The 24,071-nt window shown below is 38.2% G+C and overlaps 1 protein-coding gene across 1 annotated transcript in view; it reads right to left on the bottom strand.

The window, feature by feature from the left end:
• Positions 1 to 24,071, bottom strand: part of STX7 (syntaxin 7) — a gene marked incomplete at its 5' end in the record, with an annotated part of 52,326 nt that overhangs the window by 17,409 nt on the left and 10,846 nt on the right. The window contains 1 exon segment of the mRNA NM_001134118.1: positions 374 to 443. Coding sequence (NP_001127590.1) covers positions 374 to 443 — 70 coding nt within the window.

Genomic DNA, 24,071 nt, shown 5'->3' on the forward strand with positions numbered 1-24,071 from the left:
GGTTCAAGAGATTCACCTGCCTCAGCCTCCTGAGTAGCTGGGACTACAGAAGCCCGCCACCACGCCTGGCTAATTTTTGTATTTTCAGTAGAGACGGGGTTTCACCATATTGGCCAGGCTGGTCTCGAACTCCTGAACTTGTGATCCGCCCACCTCAGCCTTCCAGATCTTTAATATAAAAACACCTGCCTACTCCAGACCGGGAAAAATCTACACAAAAGCTTGGTACAAATGTATGGATAAGGTAGCAGAAAAACTCCATTGTTTTTCTATTTTTTCCTCCAATAAACATAATACTACATACTGTAAAAGCAACAGAATAATAGCAATAGAGTTCTTTCTTTCTCTTTTATTTATTTAACTAGATACTTACAGCTGTTGCCTCAATTCAGGTGAATCTTGAGGTGTTCCAAGTTGATTCAGAGTTCTTTGTATTTCCGCAGCTATTATAATAGAAAATTCATGTATTAATTGTCACAAAAGTTAAGGTAACAGAAACAAAGAGTTAAAAATTAATATGTACAAGCAATTGGGCAGTTGAAAAGAGACAGAAAAACAAAGATGAAAATAGAAAATATTAACTGGAAAAAAGAATAACTAAATGGTTTACTTAAATCTAATCAGTAACAAAAATTTTCAAGAGGAAATTGTGTGGGAATGTTAACTTGTGAAAATGCACTTATGACCCAAAAATACCATCTTCTTCCTCATCCCATCAGGATATTAAGTAAATACAAGGGCACACAGACTTTAACACTACTAGCATAAAAATTGTGAGGAAAATAAGTAACAATTACATATTTCATTAGAATATAATATAAATAAGTTATTGTTAATAAATGAGAGAGGAATAGAATTAGAAAAAATCATTTTTCAATTATCCATGTAATAACTGATTTCAGCAAGATCATCAAAAAATGCTAAAATCACAGGACATTCACACAACTTAAATTACCACCACACAGATGACATTAATTTTAAAAGATATAACTTTATCATACATAAATCTGTTGTCTGAAAACAAATGACCAAATTTAGCAGTGAGAATGGAAAAAACTGACATTATGAACCTTGTGGCATGCTGCAGTGAGAAAGTCACAATATGATCTACGGATTTTTCTTGCCAAAATATTTAACATGAATCTAATCACAAAAAGAAATTAGACCAGCCTAGACTGTGGGACAATCTACGAGATAACTTGCCTGGGCATTTAAAGACTCGTTCTGGCCTTGCTACTGAGCCCTGGATAGGGTAGACAATGAATGGTACAAGGTAACCAAGTGACTCTAGCTGTTCACCATGAATTGTATCTTGTTGGTACAGCCTTTCTACATTTTGCTCTATGTATGTCAGTCAGCCTATCTCTCACCCCAACTCCTGAAGCACTTGTTCAGTGAAATAATAAACCAGCAAAGGTTGTCAGAACAAAAGCCACATATAGACTCAACAATATGGATTTCCCGTTACTCAGACTGACATGATCATGGGTACTGCCATACACCAATTTGCAGCAATAGCAATCTCATGTTATACTCTATTAAATTATTTTTGTTTGATTTTTTGTATTAATTTTTTCATTCATCCTTTGGACTTCCCAGATGCACATCCATACGCTCTACAGAGATGATTTTACCCATTTTATTTTCTACGGCTAATTATCTTTACGAACACTTTCAATAACGTGCTAATTTAAAAATAAAAAGCAAACTAGTGATGTGCTATTGTTGAGGGTTGACCCAACTAGCTGCTCCTTCTGTCTTGGAGGAGGCAGAATTTTATATTCACTTCAATGGTATTACTCTGGGTTCTGTTATGCATCCTCTAAGCACCCACTGTGCCCCCTGCGGCCCGTCCCCACTCCCCCCACCCCATGCTTCTACCAGACTCCTAATCCACCTATTAGTCACAGTCAAGGTGTTCCACACACCGATGCTTCTGATCAAGAAAGTACAGAGAAAAAAAATTAACGGTGTTCCAAGGACAATGGGATTCACTGCTCTGCCATGTATTCTGTTATCTAGAAGCTGCTGGACTTCTAGAATGTTTACCGCCTACTGAGACTCAATCCTGGCACCACCTGGGAGACAAGCATCTTGGGAAACTGAAGTGCTGTCCTATAGGATCTTTATGGTCTCAAAGAACCACCACTCCAGGGTGCTGTTTCACCTACAGCCAGAAAGAAACTTGGATTTGGGAAGTAACAGGTCGAAGTAAAGTGCAGTATTTCACAATTACACCTAATTATCCATTTGTACAATTTTTTCCATCTCTCAAGGTGACTTAGAGACAATATCCAAGTTAAGAAAACAATCACGTTTTCAAGACTACAACTGGTCATTTAGGGCCAAGGCAGTATGTTGATTGAGGTAATTATTAAGCGGAAGTTGGGGTATGCTCATACACAAGTAAAAGGGAGATGAACTGGAGGGGGCCTGATAATACTGGCATCTTCAATCATAAAAGTGAGTACCACATAGCCTGTGAGCAGGAGCAACAAGGACCCAGGGCTGAAAATCTGGGTTATCCCAAACAGCTGAGGTGCTGAAAGAAGGCAAGAGGAAAGTAGGATGGTTATTATAACAGGAAAACAGTAATACAAACTGCAGCCTGTGATCAGCTGTAGAGTGGTAACTTAGCACCTGCCAATATTCTTTTTCTTGCTCTGCAATGTATATATTTAGATATATTAACTGTTCGTCTCCTTCCCTATTTCCTCCACTGTTATATATAGAATGTACCATTTGTGGTTACTCTGAGACACTGTTCCACAGGCTAAGGAATACTGCTGTTCAGTTTTGCTGAAAGAGGAGGAGCACACAGGAAATCACCCCCTAAATTTGGCATTGGCTACAGGAACTGAATAGACCTCAGTTTTATCCCTTCTGTGGAAATGTGAAAGGAGTTCTTGTTGTATGAGGGATAGCAGCAGTGCGTCACGCAGGAGCTTTTGTTTTTAAGCTTAGGTATAAAAAAAGGTAGTGTGTTCACTGTAGAAATCAAAAGGGACAAATTATAGTGAAATTTATTTTGGGCCACCTAATACCCAAAACTACTATTACATTGGGATCTTTCTGGTTATAATATTATGACCACTGAGAAGTAGCACCACAGAGCCAATCTTTGGAGGGGGAAAAAAACTGGTTGCTAAAGCAACAAAACTGTTTTAAGATTCTTTGAACATTGCTTACCTTCATTATAATACAGATGATTAATAATAAAAGTATTAGTCGCTATCACTAACAATCTAGTTATAATCAAAAGCTACATTTATTCTGTGCTTTTGGTTTTGTAGATTTAGGTTTTATAGATACTGAAATTTCTTAAAAATCAAAGGCTCTGGCTAACAACCTCCTTGTCACTCTGAAACAATTTTTTAAGATAATACAATGTCTCATAAAATGAAGCCTCTCAGAAAACAACCATTATGTTATTGCCTAAGAGAATGCATTTAACTAATGAGAGCTTCTCATGAATAGAAATGGAAGACAAGGCCCCCTACACTTATGCAGCATACAATCTAGAAAAGGACAAAAAAAAAAAAAGTACAAACACCATATAAACTCAAAGAGGGAGCAGCAGCAACAAATGCTATAACAATGTTTCAAACAATGACCTATAGTATGTGTGTTCTATTGGAGGACAATCCAAAAAGCTGTATGAAGGTGGCATTTGTAATGGTTTGAAGGGTAAGAAATAGGACATTTCAGTTTGGAGATTCAAACCTCTAATATCATACTCAGACATACACTGAAATGATCAGAATACCTATTAGTCACCCTAACTAGAAGGCAAACTTCTTGAAGGCAAGGCCTAAGTTTTATTCATTTTGGTATTTCCAGAATTTATCATATTGTTGACCCTCAATGAATAGTTTTATGAGTGAACCATAAAAAGAATACTGGAAAGATCAAAACTTATGTAAGAAATAATACATATTTCTAAAACATACAGCATAAATAAATGGAGAGTTAAGAAAGGTAGTTATGCCCATTTATTATTCATTCTTTGATTCACTCGACAAACATTTACTGGGCATCTACTACGTACCAGGCACAGTGGGAGTGCTTTTGAACATCAACATTAATTTGGTTGTATTCCTTTAAATTGAGCAGGTCTACACTTGAGGATCAATTAAAGGCATCATCTGATCAGGTGATAAAGGGCTTACAGGAACATAAATCTGAAACTACTAAATCAAATTTGGAAGAAATATTATATGGTATTAGTTCAATCCTATTTTATAAACACAGAAGTTGAGAACCAGACAGAATAACTAACTTGTTCCAAAAACTATAGCTATTTAGTAGAAGAGTTAGGGTTAGAATGTAGATTTCAAAAAATGTAGAATGTAGGTCTTCAAAAAACTTTTTTCAATGTGCTAAAAGGACTGAAAGTAAAAGATGTTAAAACACACTATTTCATAATCCAGGTGTGTGACAGTTGACAAAGCAAACAAAGAAAAAATAAGTGTGTCTAGATTGAAGAAGTAATTTGAAGGAGTTGAATTGAGATGTTAGATGTTTCCAGCAGTGCTCAAAGTAAGTTTAGGTCTGGCAGTGGATCACAAGGATCCTTCTTCCCAGCTGAAAGTGATCAAGGAAGAAATGCCTGCTCTTTCTCCGGGTTTTATGAACTGCCAAGATTCCAGAGACTTCATTTCATATACTACTAGCATTACCCTCCTACACCAGGGTCAACAAATTATGGCCCGTAGAGCCTGAAACCTGGGTTTGCACAGACTTCCAAGCGAAGAACTGTTGCTACAGTTTTAAAGGGTTAACAAAAAAAAGAAAAAAAAAAAAAGAAAATGAAAGAAAGTCTAAAAGAATCTGCCCTTTACAGGGAAAGTTGGCCAGTCCTTGTCCTCAGTTATTAAAAATTACTAAAACCTTGTATCTAAAAACTCAACTTGGCATGTTATTTGAATGTACTGTCATCCTTCACTATCGCTAGAGGATTGGTTCCATGCCTCCCTCCATCCACCTCCCACAGGTAACAACATCTGCAGATGCTCAAGTTTCTAATATAAAATGGCATAGTATTTGCATATAACCTATGCACATCCTCCTGGAAATCATCGCTACACTACTTACTATACCTAATATAAAATAAATGCTATGTAAATTGTTATAGTGTACTGTGTTTTATTTTTAAAATTTTTCTGAATATTTTTGTTCCATGGTTGGTTGAATCCATGCAGAACCCATGGAAAAGGAGGGCCTACTGCAGTCACTGCATTAAGTCTATCTAGTAAAATATTTAACACTGTTACAAAATTTCCATTGAACATGCATGTACACTGAGTTGAATTTCTTTGATTCTCAGAATATGCTATTCACCCATCATAGGTGCTGACTTGAGTACCTCATTTTCATCTGCTGCTCTTATACTAATTTAGAAACAAAACACTTTTTCATTGTTTTGGATGAGCATTTTTATAGCATATTTGCTGCAAAAATATTGTTAGCACTCCATCATTTTATTACTCTCTGGTTTTTGGCTGTCTCCTAAGTTCTTCCTCTTCTACAAGGTATGGATAGTAGGATATGTGGTCCACAGGATCTTCTGCCACACCCCAATTGACCATGTTCAAAAATGCTTGAGAAAAATAAGCTTAGAGAAAGGGAGATAAAGAGGTTTCTAGTCAGATGACAAGCAGTATGGTAATCTGGAAAAATAAATAATCCTCTTACTTTCTCCCAAGTCCAGTCTGTAGGATTTCACTTCATTATCTAGCCTTAGGTGCTATGAATTTATAGGACAGTCATCTTCTATTTTGATTGGCATAGGTCCAATTAAAGAAAAAAACTCATGAAACAAGCCGCAGTTTTTCCAACCATAAAAAGAATTATGTAAGCATAAACAGTTTCTTGAAGAAAAGTTCATCTAATGCATACAAGTAGGATTAAATCAACATGTGTCTCTACGAGAATACAAAGAAAAAATTATTTTTGCATTGTCTACAATTTTGAACTATCTGTACCACTACTCACTTCCACAGACGTGACTTCAAAGAGTATTTTACATTTTTCATAACAGAAAAAGAATACCATTTCCTACACATCTGAAAAAGATGCACTACTGGGTCATCAAAAACAAAACAGTGTCCCATTTCTGGCTCCTCTTCTACAGCAGTGAAGACCCATTCTGTTCCACATGGGTCTGCTGCCATCTAGTGGATTATTTAAGAAAAAAAGCTTTACAGTAAAGAATAGTTTGTCCTAAAATTGTAGGCTGAATTTGGTATCAGGGGCTATTAATACATAATGCTACCACCTGTCAGAGTTCACCAGCGAATGGATGCTGTCTGGCAAATGAGACCGGCCAGGCTGCGGCGGCATGGCAAATCAACCTAACACACACACAGAGTACCTTCAAAGAACTGTCTCCAAATAACTAAGAATAGCTATCTTCTCTTTTAGCAGAAAACATGTTTTCAACGTAAAATAACCAACTTGTAACAGCCAAACATAGAAAAAATAATAATGGTTAGTAAAATCCCTGGACAGGTGATTTTGAGATTCCAACACAGACTCAGCCACATCACACTGAGGAAGTACAATTGAAGGCTGACCAGCAAGCAGAGTTGGAGCCAGACAGCCTGATTTGGAAACCTTATCTCACTTCTTCCTGGCTGCTGACCCTGGGCAATTTACCTGATGTCTCCAAGCTATAATTGCTTCAACAGTGAGAAAGCACCTATTTCTCAGCTGTCATAAACTTTAAGCGAGAACAATATAGGTAGGCACCGTGTACTGGATATAGTAAGCGCTCAACAGAGTCTGTTGTTCTCTTGAAGGTCAGAAATGAATAATGAGTATTCTTCTTAACTTTTTTTATTAAAATGCCACTTTATTGAGGTACAACTGACAAAGTGCATATATATAAACTACAGTTTTACAAGTTTGGACATATGTGCACATCTGTAAAACCATCATCACACTTAAGACAGTTATTAGATTCTTCACCCTTAAAAGTTTCCTTGTTGTAGTTTAAAATTTCCCCCGTCCTGCGTATCTCTGTTCCTTCCTCCCTCCATCACCAAGCAATCACTAATATGCTTTCTGTTGCTTTATGTATTTTGCATTTTCTAAAGTTTTATACAAATGTAATCACAGAGTATTTACTCTTTTTTGAAAAAGGATGGTGTCTGGCTTAAGTTAGCCTAATTATTTTATGATTCATCCATGCTGTGTATATCAATAGTGCATTCCTTTTATTGCTGAGTATTCCACTGTATGATACAACACTATTTATTGATGGACATTTGTGTTGTTTCCCATTTTTGTCCATTACAAATAAAGCTCCTATGAGTATCTGTCTACAAGTCTTTATATGCGCATATATTTAATTTTTGTGTGTGGATAAATAGAAGTAGAATGGCTGGATAGTATGATAGGTGTTAAATTTAGCTTTCTTAAAACAGTCAAACTATTTTACAAAGTGGTGCCATTTTACACTTCCAACAGCAGTGTATGAAAGCTTCTGTTCCTCTACATCTTCTCCAGCACTTGGTATGCTCAGTCTTTTAAATTTTGCCAAATAGGTTAATAGTGGTATCTGTGCTTTTAATTTGTATTTTCCTAATAACTAATGATGTTGAACATCTTTTTATGTGCTATTTGTCATCTGTATATCTTCTTTGTTGAAGTGTCTGTTCAAATAACAATACTGTCTTCTGATCCATGATCAAGGTATATCTTCCCAATTGTATAGGCTTTCTTTAATTTCAGCAATATTTTGTACTGTTCAGTGTTCAAGTGTTTCACTTATATTGCCTTCTAAGTATTTCATAATGTTTGATGTTATTGTAAATGCCAGCTTTTTACATTTCAAATTTTTATTTTGATTGCTCATTGCCAGTGTAGAGAAATACAATTTATTTTTGTACATTGATCATATACTTACTAAATTGACTTTTTTATTCTAGTAGGCTTTTTTTAAAATTGTAGATTCCATCAGATTTTCTACATAGACATTTATGTCTGTGAATACAAGTGGTTTTAATTCTTTTTTTCCTAATGTGAAGACCTTTTATTTGTTTATATTATCCATCTGCACTAGATGGATCCTCTAGTACAATTCTGAATAGAAATGGTGAGGGCAGACATCCCTGTCTTGTTCCCGATCTTATAAAGGAAAGCATTCTGTCTTTCACCATTAAGTGTGACACTCTGTAAGTTTTCATAGATGATCTTTTGTCAGGTTAAAAAGCTCACTTCTACTCCTAGTTTACTGAGAATTTTTGCTGGGAATGGAAGTAGAATTTGTCAAATGCTTTTTCTGCATCTATTGAGATGATAATATAGGTTTTCTTTTTAAGTTTGTTAATATAATGAACAATATTTATTGCTCTTTCAGTATTAAACCAACCCTGAATTCCTGGGACATACTCCACTTGTTATATCCTTTTAAAATATTGGTGATTTGATTAGTTAAATTTTGTTTAAATTTTTTGCATTTATGTCATGAGATGAAATGGATGTGTAGTGTTTTATTCTGGGGTTTTTTTTTTTTTTTTTTTTTTTGGAGACAGAGTCTTGCTCTGGCACGCCCAGCCTGGAGTGCAGTGGCGTGACCTCAGCTCACTGCAACCTCCCGCTGCCAGTTCAAGCGATTCTCCTGCCTTAGTCTCCCAAGTAGCTGGGATTACAGGTGCCCGCCACCATGCCCAGCTAATTTTTTGTACTTTTAGTAGAGACAGAGTTTCACCATATTGGCCAGGCTTGTCTTGAACTCCCAACATCAGGTGATTCGCCAGCCTCAGCCTCCCAAAGTGCTGGGATTACAGGCATGAACCACTGCACCCAGCCTAGTGTTCTCTTCTTTTACTGTCTTTATCTGGTTTCAATATAAGGATTATGCTGACCTGCTAAAACAAATTCTTCAATTTTTTGGAACAGTTTGTGTACAATTAGTTAAATATTTGATAGATTACACTAGTGAAGATATTTGAGTCTGGTTCTTTGTGAGGAGGTTTTAAGTTGTAATTTCAATTTCTTGATATAGAGCTAGGCAGGTTACTGACTTCTTTTTGAGTCAACTTTGATAATTTGTGTCTATCAAGGAATTTATCCATTTCATCTAAGATGTCAACTTTATTGTCATAAAGTTGTTTATAATACTCTCTTAATTGCAGCCATAAAAAAAAACGAGTTCATGTCCTTTGCAGGGATATGGATGAAGCTGGAAACCATCACTTTCAGCAAACTAACAGAGGAACAGAAAAGCAAACACTGCATGTTCTCACTCATAAGTGGGAGTTGAACAATGAGAACACATGAACACAGGGAGGGGAACATGTGTCGGGGGATGGGGGGTGGGGAAGGAGAGCATTAGGACAAATACCTAATGCATGTGGGACTTAAAACCTAGATGACGGGTTAGTAGGTGCAGCAAACCACCATGGCACATGTATACACCTATGTAACAACCCTGCACGTTCTGCACATGTATCCCAGAACTTAAAGTGAAATAAATAAAAACCATTTCAAAGGAAAAAAACCCTTTAAATATATGATAGATTCTGTAATGTACATAATATATGTAAATATGTACATATTTTTACATATAAAATATGTAGAATTTGTAATATATCATCTCTCTCATTCCTGATATTAGTAATTTGTTTCTTCTATTTTTTTCATGTTCAGTCTGGTTAGAGGTTTATCAGTTCTATTGATCTCAAAGAAACAGCTTTTGGTTTCATTGATTTTTTTTCTCCCTTCGATTTCCACTATGATTTGTATTTCCTTTGTTCTGCTGACTTTGCAATTTCGGTTGTTTTTTCTAAATTTCTTAGGGTGAAAACTGAGGTCATGATTTGAGACCTGTCTTCTTTTCTAATACAGGTGTTTAGTGCTCCCTTAAGTACTGAGTTAATACCATCCAACAAATTCTGATATGTGATGCTTTCATTTACGTTCAGTTCAGAATATTTTCCAACTCCTCTTTTTGGCTTTCTCTTTGATCCATAGCTTATTTGAAATGTGTTTAGTTTTCAAACATTTGGGGATTTTCCAGGGATCTTTCTGTTACTTAGTTCTAATTTAATTTCACTGTAGTCAAGGAATGTATCTTGTATTACTTGAATCTTTTAAAGTTTGTTGAAACTCTTGCTTAATGCCAGGAATACAGTCTATCTTAATAAATGTTCTGGGTGCACTTGAGAAAAATGTGTGTTCTGCTGTTGTTGAATAGACTGTTCTATAAGTGGCTGTCACCATCAAGGTGATTAGTACTTTGAATCTTCTGTATCCTGATTTTGTATCTACTTGTTCTATCAATTATTCAGAGAGGGGTGCCGAAAGCCATAATTGTGGCTTTGTCTATTTTCCTTGCAGTTTTGTCAGTGTTTGCTCCATGTATTTTAAAACTGTCTTATGGGGGAGTTCTGTCAGTTTTTTTTAAGTGTTCAGCTTCTTATTTACATTTCTTGACTATCTAATGTGAACAATACTTGAGTGCTAATACTTAATAATCTATGATATAATTATAAGAATTGTAGAGATGATAAATATCAATTGACATAAGATAGTTATAGCCCGTAATTGGGAGGAAGGCGTCAGCTACTATGTGACAATGACATGTATCTAGCAGCTGCATATAAGTGACTTATTTAAAACAGGACTAGAAAAAAAATCTAAATATTAAAAGAAACAAACTGTTTTAGACTCCAATCTTTCCTCGTCTATCAAACCCTCTATCTTTGTTAGAGGGTGGTCTGGAGTATTAAACAAGGTGATACAGGCCAGGCGCAGTGGCTCATGCCTGTAATCCCAGCACTTTGGGAGGCCAAGGTAAGCAGATCACTTGAGGCCAGGAGTTCGAGACCAGCCTGGCCAACATGGCAAAAACCCATCTCTTCTAAAGATACAAAAATTAGCCAAGCATGGTGGCACACCCCTGTAGTCCAAGCTACTCGAGAGGCTGAAGCACAAGAACAGCTTGAACCCAGAGGAAGAGGCTGCAGTGAGCCAAGATTGTGCCACTGCACTCCAGCCTGGGCGACAGAGTGAGACTCTGTCTTAAAAAAAAAAAAAAAAAAAAAAAGATGATATATATGTAAACATTTTAGAAATGGCATAGATCTTTGTAAGAATAAAAGTACAAGATGTTATTACTAATAAGTCTTGTACAATTAGAGTTAGGATCCAGGTTCGTTATAGGGTACAATGTGCAGAGAAAAATGTATCATTAGAAATACCCATGTCTATCTATTTATCAAAAAAAACCAAGAAAAGTGTATTAAAATTCTAAAAAGCATATCACAAGTGGAAAAACTTCCTGGAGAATCTGAAGGATGGCTACTAAAATAATTTTGGCTTTTCCCCTCTAGCATTAGCATATCTCATGCTCTGTCTTATGACCTGAAGAGAACATTTGTCTTCTTTGTGAGCAAAAGCACTGATTCAAACTGCAGAGACGAGAAGGGGTGGGAAGGGAGATGGAGAAGGATCTTCTAAAGGACGAGTCTCAAGGCTGGAAGCTTAATGGAGAGCATCCACCCGCAGGGCCCAACTACACTGGCTTCCTGTGCTCCCCTTCCCAGCACAGAATATCTGAAGGCATAGCCCGCTTCCACAAAGCAATCTCAAATTTACAACACACTTAATTTTCACTTTGTCACTGGTTTTCTTCCCAGATACTTTAAAGGTAGAAAGGCATAAAGGTCAAATCAGTGGAAATTTGGGGGCATTTTAAAGCTATTGTAGATTAATAAAGGGTTAAATCTGAGGGCCCAGTTCTTAAAAATAAAGTACAAAAACAAGTCATCTAAAATTGTATGTAAACAATAATTTTGACTTCTAGATGGCTGGAACATTACAAGCTGGGTCTTTTAGCAAATTTATTCACCCTAACATTTTTCACATGGATCTGCTCAGTGTACCTGCTCTGAGGTAGTCTGGAATCAGAAGCAACAACGGTTCCATGACAATGTGATTTGTGTAAGAAGCAAACAGGTAAGGACTGGGCAGTGGTGAGGCCCTGCACCTTGCAGTTCCCCAACCCCGCTGACACATCTTTTGCCCATCGTGATGAGCTTCCTTCCTGTCATCCACTCGAGGGCCCAATAATTCTCCTACTGCTCCAAAAGCAGCTGAACTGTTGTCGGGAGTTCCCCTCTAGTTTACAGGCAGTGATTCCCAAACCTTTTACTTCAGTCATTTCTGATCAGTTCTAACTGCAAACACATGCCGGCAGCTGTCTCTAAAACACTGAAAATCGATTTCTGCTTCCTATAAAAACATGGTAGAAGCATGTTTCTGAATATTCCTCCTTCTTCCCTCCTCAAGGCATATTATAGAATGGGAGAGCAGGGAGAAAACCCAAAAAATTACATTTTCAGAGAAATTAACACAAAATGTGTAAATATGGACAAATTCTCAAAAACGTGTACATATGGCTAAAAGCAACAGAAAATAGCAGGTCCTAAGCAGGAAGCCGTATGGGTGGGGCGGAGAATAACCGGGGTTGCAGAGCTCCACAGTCACCAGCAAATCATCTGAAGAGCTGATCCCACCTGGAGTGGGAATGGGCAGAAGCAGGGCTGAGAAGCACCGGGGACTCTGCTGGAGAAGGTGGGAAAAGGAGACGCAGAACAGATTCAGGAGGCCGTGGGCTGCTGACCGTTCTCAAAAACCAGGAGGGGAACACCTTGGAAAGAGGTGTCTGTGCATCTTGGGGCCGATGAAGTGACTGGGATGACATCAGGGATGGAGCGGGAAGCCCTCCTACACCAGGCTAGGGGCTGAGAGGCAGAGGAGGAAAGAAACAGTCCCTCAGGGCAGCACAGCACAGCACAGCACAGCAGAGAGAATGGAGCCCTTGAGCAGAGAAATGGGCACTTCCCTCTCCCTCCACAGGAATCTCCTGCCAGGAAAATCAAACTCATGCCATTGAAAAACAAACAAAAAAAATGGGTAGAGTAACCACACAAAAGACAATTTTAAAATGTGGAAAAGAACAGTAAAACTCCCTAAAAGAACTCACAGCAGGAAAACATGTTGCCACAAAGTGAATATGGTAAAAATTATACCCCAAAATACCCACAGGATTAAAAAAAAAAAAAAAGAAAAAAAAAAAAACCTCAATGAAGCAATCACAGTTTAAAGGAAGATCACAAAAGAACTCTTAAGAGATGGCCAGATAACATGCATGCACTGACAAACTAGAGACTGGAGGAACTCAGAAAAGAAGGACAAATTCAAAAATAAAGGCCCCATGACAAGCAGCACAACAACAGACAGACACGCAGAACACATCAGGCCCCATGATCACCACCCACTGCAAGTTTAATCATTTTTGGTTCCTTGGGCCGCCCCTCACTCTTCATTGGTTGTCGTTTCTGGCTCGCTGCCATTCTGTCCAACATGACTCCTGTCTTAATTTTTTTGTGATTTCAATACACAGGCTGACGATCCTTCCACCATCCTGCTGGCCTCCATTCTTTGCACACGTCTCCTATTGAAATGATTCTGTCCTCTACCCTCCCTCAGCCACACACTCCAAGAGCCCATCAAACACCTTCTCATTACCAGGAACTGTCACTTTTCCATAATCTTGGTTTTAGGCAATCTACTACAAAACACCTCCTGCATGTCCAACTCACTCCCCTGGCCCCAACTCCAACCTGTCATCCATTGATCCTGCCACTCTGCCACGTTTCCTCACCTCCAATGTCGTCACCCACTCCCTACCCAACTTAAACTCTGGAGTCAGTCATCATATCCAGACTCCTGCATATATCTTAAGCCCCTCTCTCCCTTCTTAACAACTTGACAAAATCTAAAACTCTGAGTCCAACATTGCACTGCCTCTGCACCAGCACTGCACTCCTCTCCTCATAACCCTTGCTCCACCCAGAATAAAAGTCCTTACACCAGCCTGCAAGGCCCTACCTGACCTGGTCCCAACTCTCTCTCCTCCCTCCTCTCCATTCCTCTAATGGCCAGGGGTGCTTACATCTGAGGGCCCATGGACATGCTATTTTCCCATCTAAAATACTCTTTCCCTAGATACTGTGGGACACATTCCCTTCCTTCCTTCAAATATGTGCTCATCGAGGAACTCCTCAGTATGGTCCATCCTGACTCCCCATGCACCCTATTTATGAAACGCAAACCCCTCTCCAGCACACTGGATCCTTGCCGGTATGTTTTTGTCATTGTTTCTTTTCGTAACACTTAACATCTCCTTCTAACATATGACATAATTTACTTATTTATGTCTGTCTTCTCTCATTAAAGGTTCACTCCATAAAGGCAGGTATTTTTATTTATTCGCTGACATAGCTTTAGCATCCAGACAGTCCCTAGCACATCACAGGTGTTTAATAAATACTCACGCAGGGAATGAACATAAATGCACAAGTAACACCCTGGTACAATCTACAGCATGATCCAAATGCACCGTGTTATATGAACCAGACTCTCCTGGGCTCAAATACCAGCCTTGCCACTTAACAGCTGTACAAACTTGAGCAAGTGACAACCACTCCAAACCTAAATTTTCTCACCTGACCAGGGTGACTGGAAGATCAAAAACAATGCACGAAAAAAGGAATAAAAGATACCTAATACAAGGCACAGACTAAACAGTTAATTAAAAATAGTTTAAAAATACTAGCTTACATATCTTCCAGAAAGAGATTATTGAACAAAGCAGGGTATATAGGGAATACCATACAACTAAAATCACTGGATGTACTTGGGCCACCCTGCCCCACTCTCCTCCCGTGCCCAGCAGCAAGGCAGTGTACTGGGTATTCACAAATAAGCAGGCCTTGGCTGGATATTTGTTGAAGGCTTCCACACTCCCAAGAAGAACAGTCCACAGACGAGGATGGGATCTTGGTGATGTCTGTGGGCATTTTCTTTGACTTCATATGGAATAAAAGGCAAACTATCTTCAAGAAGTAGGTGGCCATACTCAATATCATTAAAACATAACTTCAAATAATGATCATGATAATGATACTATAATGAGAAAGAAGAGTAGGAAAAATAAATGTACCAAGACTTGCAGAATAATATCTTGTATGACTTTTAGTTTTTTCCTAAGCAACTAATAGGCAAACCAATTTAATAATTGCTTTAAGAAAAAACCCAGTTTGGATTAAATATAAAGGGCAATCACTGTTTGATATGGTTTGGTTGTGTCCCCACCCAAACCTCATCTTGAATTGTGGCTCCCACAATTCCCACATGTTGTGAGAGGGACCCAGTGGGAGGTAATTGGATCATGAGGGCGGTCATTCCTGTGCTGTTCTCATAATAGTGAATAAGTCTCATGAGATCTGACGGATTTATAAAGGGGAGCACCCCTGTACAAGCCCTCTCCTGCCCGCGGCCATGTAAGAAGTCCCTATGCTCTTCCTTCGTCTTCTGCCATGATTGTGAGGCCTCCCCAGCCATGTGGAAATGTGACTCCGTTAAACCTCTTTTTCTTTATAAGCTACCCAGTCTCAGGTATGTCTTTATTAGCAACGTGAGAATGGACTAATACACTGTTCAATAAAAACATTGTTCAGTAACTGGTGAAAACAACAAAAAGGGATCAAAGAGATGAGGACAATAATTGCCAAAATCACTACAGGAAACCAAAACTAAATGCCAAGCCTAACTTATACTGTTCGATTCCTACTTCAGCACCAAATCAACCGAAATGTACAGAGGGAAAGCCTCACAGGGCAGTTGAGTAGCCACTACACAATTACCCATGAATATGTGTAATCAAAGAGAAACTACCCTGTCATACAATTACTGAGCATAGATTATGTTGGAAAAAAACTAGTAATTATTATAGAAATTCTTAAATAAATGTAGTATCAAAACATACACATGAGGATTTTTATCACATGGTCACCATGACACTTTATTTTATCTACAGAGAACTCAGAGGATTCATTTGTGGAGGCACCACAAATGGCTAAGTTCTCAGGTTTTTAAACATATACACTTAGGATAAAATGTCTGTTAATGGAGGATTAATTAAAATCATTTAATGGCATAACCACATAAAAAAGCAACCAATAACAAGAGAAAAAAAAGTAAGCACCAAAAAACCTGTATAGTGTGATCTCAATTTCATTAAAAAATGAACGAATAAAATTATGTGTAAATACTTCTGTAGCCAAGACATATCGAGCCCTTTATCTCTGGGGACCAAGATTTTAGTAGGAAAGTCAAAAAATAAGTAAACAATAACAGTACTTTAATTTACTGATAAAAAGCATTACAAAAACACAACAGGTTAATGAGAAAAAGAATGACTGGAGGAAGCAAAATGATAAGGCAGGGAAGACACTGCTAAAGAAGTGAGCTTTGGGCCCTAAGACCTGAATGCCAGAAAGGAACCAGTTACATGTAGATCTGGGAAGATGTCTGAAGCAGAAGAGGAGCAAGTGCAAAGGCCCTGAGGTGAGGATGAGCTGACTGTTCACCAAGCAGAAAGAAGATCTACCTGGTGGAATGTGGAGCAGCAGAGCAGCACCATGGGAGAGAGTGGTAGTTGATAAGCAGGGGCAGGGATCAGATCTTGGGGATATTGTGGGGCATGGTGGGGATTTATATCTGATTATAAAAACCACAGAAGTAACTGTTGCCTTTCAAGCTATAGGATGACATGATCTGATTTATAGTTTTACAAGTTTACCTTGGCAACTATTTGGAGAAGACTGAAATAGGCGGGAATGGAAGTGAGGAGAACAATTTGGAGACTGCAGTCATCCAAAGAAATAGCAGCAGCTTGGGCATACGTGGTAATGGCAGAGATGGAGAGACATAGACAGATCTGACGGGTAGAACCACTAAGATTTACACTTAGATTGAATACAGGGAGTGAAGACACCCACTGCTATGGTTTGGGGTTGGAACCAAGGGTAAGAAAGTTCATGCCAGGGCAGAAGCATGTGTATGGTTCACAGATAGGAGAGTGAGGGATAAAGCTCCCTGAAGCATCCTGGAGCCACATCTTAAAGATTTAGTTCATAAAACAAAGAATTCACTCATATCCGGCCATAAACACCATGTTTAGTCATAAAGGAAAAGTCACTGAAGAGAAGAAAAGTTGTCACACTCTGTTAAAATTTCCTTGGATAAGATAGTAACCTTCACATCTATCTCTGTTTTATGTCAGCACCTTAGGCAAGAAGAAAATCACAATGAAATAAAAACTACTGAAGTTTTTCTCCTCTAAGGGGGGGGAAGAAACCACCCAACCACATTTTCAGATGTGCAATCTTAGGCATAAATATCTCAAACAGCATTTTAAGAGGGGGGAAAGGGCAATTTTTCAACTCTTTTTCCTCTAATAAACTGCCTTCCCATCCCACCAACAGACGACCCCAGAAAAAAAGGAAACATTCTTAATTCCTGAGTAAATATACGGTTCCAATAAATTCATTAATTTCTCAGGACTGGAGCTCCTTTCTTAAAAAAATATTTGCCCTGGCACCAAAAAAAAAAAAAAAAAAAAAAAAAGCTGATAATATTAGCTTCCCTTTTGTGCAGTCATGTGTTAAAATGCAAAAACAAGCATCCCCTTCACCAGACCCTAACTAATTAAAAGAACTGTGATCATTCTCAAAAGTAACAAAAGGGCTCACACTTTTATATAGACTTTTAATTTCATCTCAAAGTCATAAGAACCTTATGGGCACAGGAGCCATGCACCAATTTTTAATAAACAATGTTGAAAAGTACACTCGCAGCATAGGAAGCTAATTACAACACAGAGAAACCAAAAGCATCTGTTTCGATTTTAAACTAAAGTCTGTGCTGAACTAATACCTTTAATCTGTAGGAGAGATGATTAAAAATGAAACAAGTGAAGATTCAACAAAAATATTTTTCAGTCACCTTCTCTTAGCATGTAAAAGCTTACATTCATACTTTATGTGCCCCTAGAAGGTTCTGTGTTTCCAAATTTTCTGGGAAAAACACACACACACAAGCCCATGTGATACATGATGCATATTTTAGCAGAAACTTCTATACTCATAAATTCTGATAGTAGATTTTATGTTTCCAATATATCTGTTTTATTCACTTTCCAACTTTAGCCACACTACATCTTCCTCTTTCAGGTTATTATTTAAAAAATAATAATCAAATGCAAGAATTCACATCAGCACCAGTGGAAAGGCTTACTATGTTATTTAGGGGTTAGGGAAATTTTTATCTCAAGGACTGTGTTTCATAGCTATTCTCATTTCTATTCACCAATTTCCTTCAATACAAAATTTTGTTAATTCTGACAGGATACAAACCTCTGTGCCCCAACTTTCCCATCTCCTAACACTTAAAAATAATACATAAGCCTTGGTGGAACTCTAGCTAGTCTTGAGTGTGATGGCTTCTTCTATTATGGGATTTTATGAGCATGCATTATGGATTCAGATATGGCAATTGGCCTCTTAACAACACATGATAATCTTGTACCTGTTAGAAGAGTTTCGGGACTCTTAAAAAACTTTGGTTAGAATTATTGCCTGATAAAGTTTGAAGAGACCATAACCTAGTCCACAGAAAATACACATGAGAAAACCATGTCCTGGAAGGTTCGAGAGCTTACTCAAGGTCACACTGCTATTTGGATCTGATTTCAGGAAATGTACATGCAATCACATACAGCTTGCTTGATTAGAAATGTTTCCTATTATCTCATTGATTTCTTTAGCTCAGCTACACTCTTAAAAACTCTGATTCTAATCAGAGAATTGCAAAAGTAAATCATGAGAAACCTATGACTAAAATGAATAAAAAGCTGTAAACATCAAATGTTGGCAAGGACTTTGAGCAGCACAAACTCTGATACACTGGCTGTACTCATATCTGGTACAACCACTTTAGGACACTGTTTAGCTGTTATCCACAAAAGCTGAACATACACATATCCTATGAGCCAGTAACCCAATTCCTTCACATACATGCACCAAAAGAACATATAAGAATGTTCTGGGAAGCACTGTTCATCCTAGCAAAAAATATAAACAAAATCAAAAACTGGAAACACTACAAACGGTAGAAAGAATAAATAAATTGTGGTATGTTTAAATGTGGAATACTATACAGTAACGAAAACAAATGACCTGCAGCTACATGGATGAATCCCACAAACATAATGAAAGAAGCCCAACATAAAATAATTCTATTTGATTATTGATTCTATTAGATTAAAAAAACGAAAATTAATCAATGATGTTAACATAGTCAGGACACTGGTTATCTCTGAAGGGCATGGAGGGGTGTAAGCACAAGAAGGGTTTTAGGAGGCTAAGTAGTGTTCTATTTCTTGACATTTGTGGTAATACGATAGAGAATTCATTCAGCTATACACAAATAATTTGTCTAGTACTCAATGTAAACATTATACTTCCATTTTTAAAAAGTCTGAAAAAACAAGCCCGTGTTTACTTATGTGATGTATTTTGATATATTGATTCTGCTGCTTTTAAAAGCATGAGTTTCTCTGTGTGTTCTCAAGACATTTTTCTGTTGTTTGTGTTTGGGCAAGGATGAATGGTCCCTGCGAAAATGCCTACTCTGGTTTACCTATATGATAGGTACCTTATAAACCCACAAAGGCTTGCTTATCCTTTTACTATACATCACAGCTAGGAGTATGTCTGACAAAATATGGAGAAATGATAGAAGGTAAATAGGCATAGATGTTGCTAATAAAAATGTCACTTTTGAACATCTCAATCCAAAGTTTGAAAACTAAATCTAAGCCTTTCTAAGAGGCATGATGATCTTCTAGACCTGTGATAACAAACGGTTTTGTTTGCCTGCCAACTCCAGTCTACTGGGAATGGTTGCCTGGAGCCTTGGGTTGAAAAAGACTGGATGGCATGCTAGGCCAGCAACAGAGAATACTGTCTGTGCCATGGGCAAAAGATGGAGCGTGGGTGGCACGAGGGCCTTGCTGACTGTTATGGAGTCAACACTTTCTCTCATAGGATACAAATATTTTCTTAATCATTTAAAACTGTCTATAGAACCTGTAATAAAGTCATAGTTTGTTATAACTATTTAACAGTTTTATTATTTTAATATAATTAAATTTCTAATGTATTTTACACGTAAGAATTTACAATATTTAAATATTTTATGCTTAATATAAATTATATCATTATAATATGGTTTAAATGCTTTACTAGTGAAACAAATTCAAAAGACTGCAGATGATCTTAAACCAAAAAATGGTTTAAAAATATTTTTGACTGCCATTTTCTTTTTTTGGGGTATAAACTAAACCATACAACTTAATATTTTATGAGCATTTATTTATTTCATCAAAACTAATGTGAAAATAAACTTTCCCACTGCAACACTCAAGAAGACTTTAGCTTTAGTTTAACAGATGCTCATATTCTAATTACAGGTTATCTTACTTACAGCATCTTCTCTTTAGGTTTCTTTTGTAAAATCAGATAATTGTACTGACACAATTTCAAAAGTTGCAAATGTAGTGTGAAGAGAACCTAAATGTGGTGCAAAGTATCATTTTATTCAATCGCACCCAGTATTATTAGCATTACCAAATGCGGAAAAAAGTGAACTGAAATTTCACACTTCTGCCTTTCACTTCCACGTGATTTCTGCATAGCCCTTATCAGTACACATACTTGACAGTAGTTAGATTTTTAACAATACTTTATCTAATCTAAACTCCCCTTCATTTAGACACTGAATCTCAGAATTAGAAAAAGTACAGTGATGACTGGTTTCACTAAATTCATGACCCCAAATCTTAAATGTATATGCAACACATTTGCTAAACCCCCTTCTTTCCCACCTATTCTCTATCTGATGACCTTGCTTCCCATTTCATTTAAGAACAGACCCACTCAAACAGGAAATCTCCCATGTTTGCCCACCACGTTTCCATCTGTACCACACATAGCCTCTCCTCTATACGGTGGATGAAATGTGAACCACTTGCTAGTGGTCCATTCCCATGCCCTCTCACTTTCAGAACATTTCCTTTGCAATTATACACTTACCAGAATTTCTCTGTTGCAGTGAAAAATGGAACCCTTTCTTTGATCCTCTTTCTACTTTCATGACAGAGTCTGCTAGTTGCCTACTAAATATTGATTCTCTCACCCTTCTTTCTCAAATAGGATAATCCCCAATTTTAGTGAGCACACTGAAATCCTGCTAAGATGTTTTCAGCCTCTCTGGCAGCTAGGTGTAGCCACCTGATCAATGACATAAGCAGAGGTGAGGAGAAAATCTGGAAAGTCTCTTTAAAATGGAAAGAGTGGGTGGTTCTCCTTCCCTTCCTCCATCTACACTTGCAATATGGCTATGAGAACGTTCTTTTCAAAGTCACCAGTTTACCAAATCCGATTATCTGCTTTTATCTTAGTCTCTCAGCAGCATTAGAGAGAGATAATGCCTCACTCATTCTTGAAACATTCTTTGTTTAATTTCTAGAAATCTACCACACCTTGATTTTTATCTTGCCTCACAGGTCACTCCTTAGATTCTTCATGCTACCTTCCTGATTTCCACATTTTTTAATGTTCCAGGCCTCTTCTCTTTACTCACTCTTATGTGATTACTTTACACCTATGGTTTTAAATACCATTTATACTCTGAGGACACTCTGACTTCCAAATTCCTGTATCTAAAGTAGATGTTTGATATCTCCACTTAGATATCTAAATGATATCTCGAAATATACTTAGTCAAAACAAAACTCTCTCCTACTTGTCCTGAACTGTAGTCCCTCCCATTTCAGTACACACTTGCCACCACCTAGTCGGTTGCTCAAGGCAAAAACTATGAAGTCGTCTTTAACTCCTTCCTTCCTCTACCATCCCTACCCACACGCATCAGCAAGTCCCGCTGGCTCTACCTCCAAAACACACTCATTGCTTCTCTCCATCTCCACTGCCACCACCCTGGTGCAAGCCAGCATCTCTCTCCCCAGACCTCTGTGATGACCAGCATACCTCCCTACTATTCCCCCAATGTCTATTTTCTAAGCAGCAGCCAAAGTAATTTTTTCACAATGTAGATCTGATTATGTCTCTCCTCTGCTTAAACGCCTCCAGTGATTTCCACTGCCTCTTAAAATGAAATCTAAACTCCCTGAACGACCTGCAAGGCCCCAGCTGACCCGCCAGGCCCCTCTGGTTTCATCTCCTGGCACTCTTGCCCCAGATGCTATGCTTCAGCCACACTGGCTTTTTCCCTTTTCCCTATTTTCTGAGTATTTCAAGCCCAGGTCTGCTTTTGAATTTTTAATACTAGTTATTCCTTCTGTCTGAAATGCCCTTTCTCTGAATCTTCTCACTACCAGTCCCTCCTCATCCTCATTCAAAGACCATCCAAAGTAAAGGCAGCTTCGCCAGTCACTTGCTCTCACCTCACTTTCACTACATTTTCTTTACAGAAAATTAAGTTGCTCATTATTTCTCCTTACTACACTGTAAACTACAGTGAGAGCAGGACCTTATGGATTGTTTACTGCTACATTCCTACAGTTTGGAACAGTATCTAGCAAGTACTATGTGCCCCAAAAATTATTTGTTGAATGAATCACAACAGAATATCAAAATTAAAACCCTCTTAGTCTGAACCATTATTCCTATGTTTAAAATTCTTATTAATAAATCTGAGAAATATCTGACCATCCTTTTTCTGGTCACTGATAAGGAATCTCATTCCTCCTGAGGGAGGCAATTCTACCTTAACAACTTGGATTATTCAAAAGCCATTCCTCCTTCTCAAGGTGAAATCCGACTACCTGTAGCTTCTGTACATTTGTGGAGGCCCCTGTGTTCAGGCAGGACATATGGCTTCTGTTTCACATATGACAGTGATTCAAACATCTGCAGATGGTGACTGTACCTTCACATGCATGAACAGTCCCAGTCTTTTTTTTTTTGAAACGGAGTTTCACTCTTGTTGCCCAGGCTGCTGGAGTGCAATGGCGTGATCACTGTAACCTCCGCCTCCCAGGTTCAAGCGATTCTCCTGCCTCAGCCTCCCCAGTAGCTGGGATTACAGGCATATGCCACACCAGGCCCAGCTAATTTTGTATTTTTAGTAGAGACAGGGTTTCTCCATGTTGGTCAGGCTGGTCTCGAACTCCTGACCTCCCGTGATCTGCCTGCCTCGGCCTCCCAAATTGCTGGGATTACAGGTGTGAGCCACCACGCCCCACCAACAGTCCCAGTCTTCTTAACAGCTCTTCACATAGACTGTGGAGTATCATAGCCAGCCCTTCACATGCTCCAAGACTGCCCTGGATGTACTTGCACACTTAGCTACCAACCATGCCATAAATATTCAACTCTGGCCCAATCTGTCACTTCTCATCCACTGGATCTCTTTCTTAGGGAACATGGCCTGATTTAAGTCAACTCTTTTCTCCTTCCAGTTCATGTTCACACACAATCTTCAATCCATGTATCTTTCATACTACCTACTGCTTGCTACTTCTACAATCTCGGTACAGGACAGTCATTCCTCATCCTCAATTCCTAACACTGTTTAGCTTTCCCAACACAGGATGCTTATCTTCTTCTTTGGAGAAAGGCCTCTTGGCCTCCTTTCTTGCATAAAGGTCCTGATTTTCCACATATGTAATTAGAATTATAAACTTCCTTAATTTTTGCACAAGTAGCCAGATACACTTGGGGCAGACCAGTGCTATTTCTAACCAGCAGCAAGGGAGCCATTAAAAAAAGAAAAGAGGCTCTTCTGTGGCCACCATCAGAACAGATCTGATGCCAGAGGAGCAAAGCAGAGCCAGTGCCGGTGGCCTGTGACAAACTGCAGCAGTTCTCAATGTACCATTCCTACATTCCCTGCTGTGGACAACGTGGTGCCTGGCACTGTGCACTTCCTTGTTCTTCCAGGAATAGGTAAAAAAACCCAGAAATCACCCCAAATCAGAATAAGGGTTATTTTATACCACTGTGCACAGCAGTACCTTTTTAGAGTCTAGTTTTATTCTCTTTGCTCCTAAAACACACTGGCATCTCATTTAAATAATTCAGGTAGAGGAACAGCTGTTGAGGAGTTAATGATTAGATAAAGAAACACAG

This window comes from Pongo abelii, chromosome 5 (assembly GCF_028885655.2).
Source record: "Pongo abelii isolate AG06213 chromosome 5, NHGRI_mPonAbe1-v2.0_pri, whole genome shotgun sequence".
In the NCBI taxonomy this organism is placed as follows: domain Eukaryota; kingdom Metazoa; phylum Chordata; class Mammalia; order Primates; family Hominidae; genus Pongo; species Pongo abelii.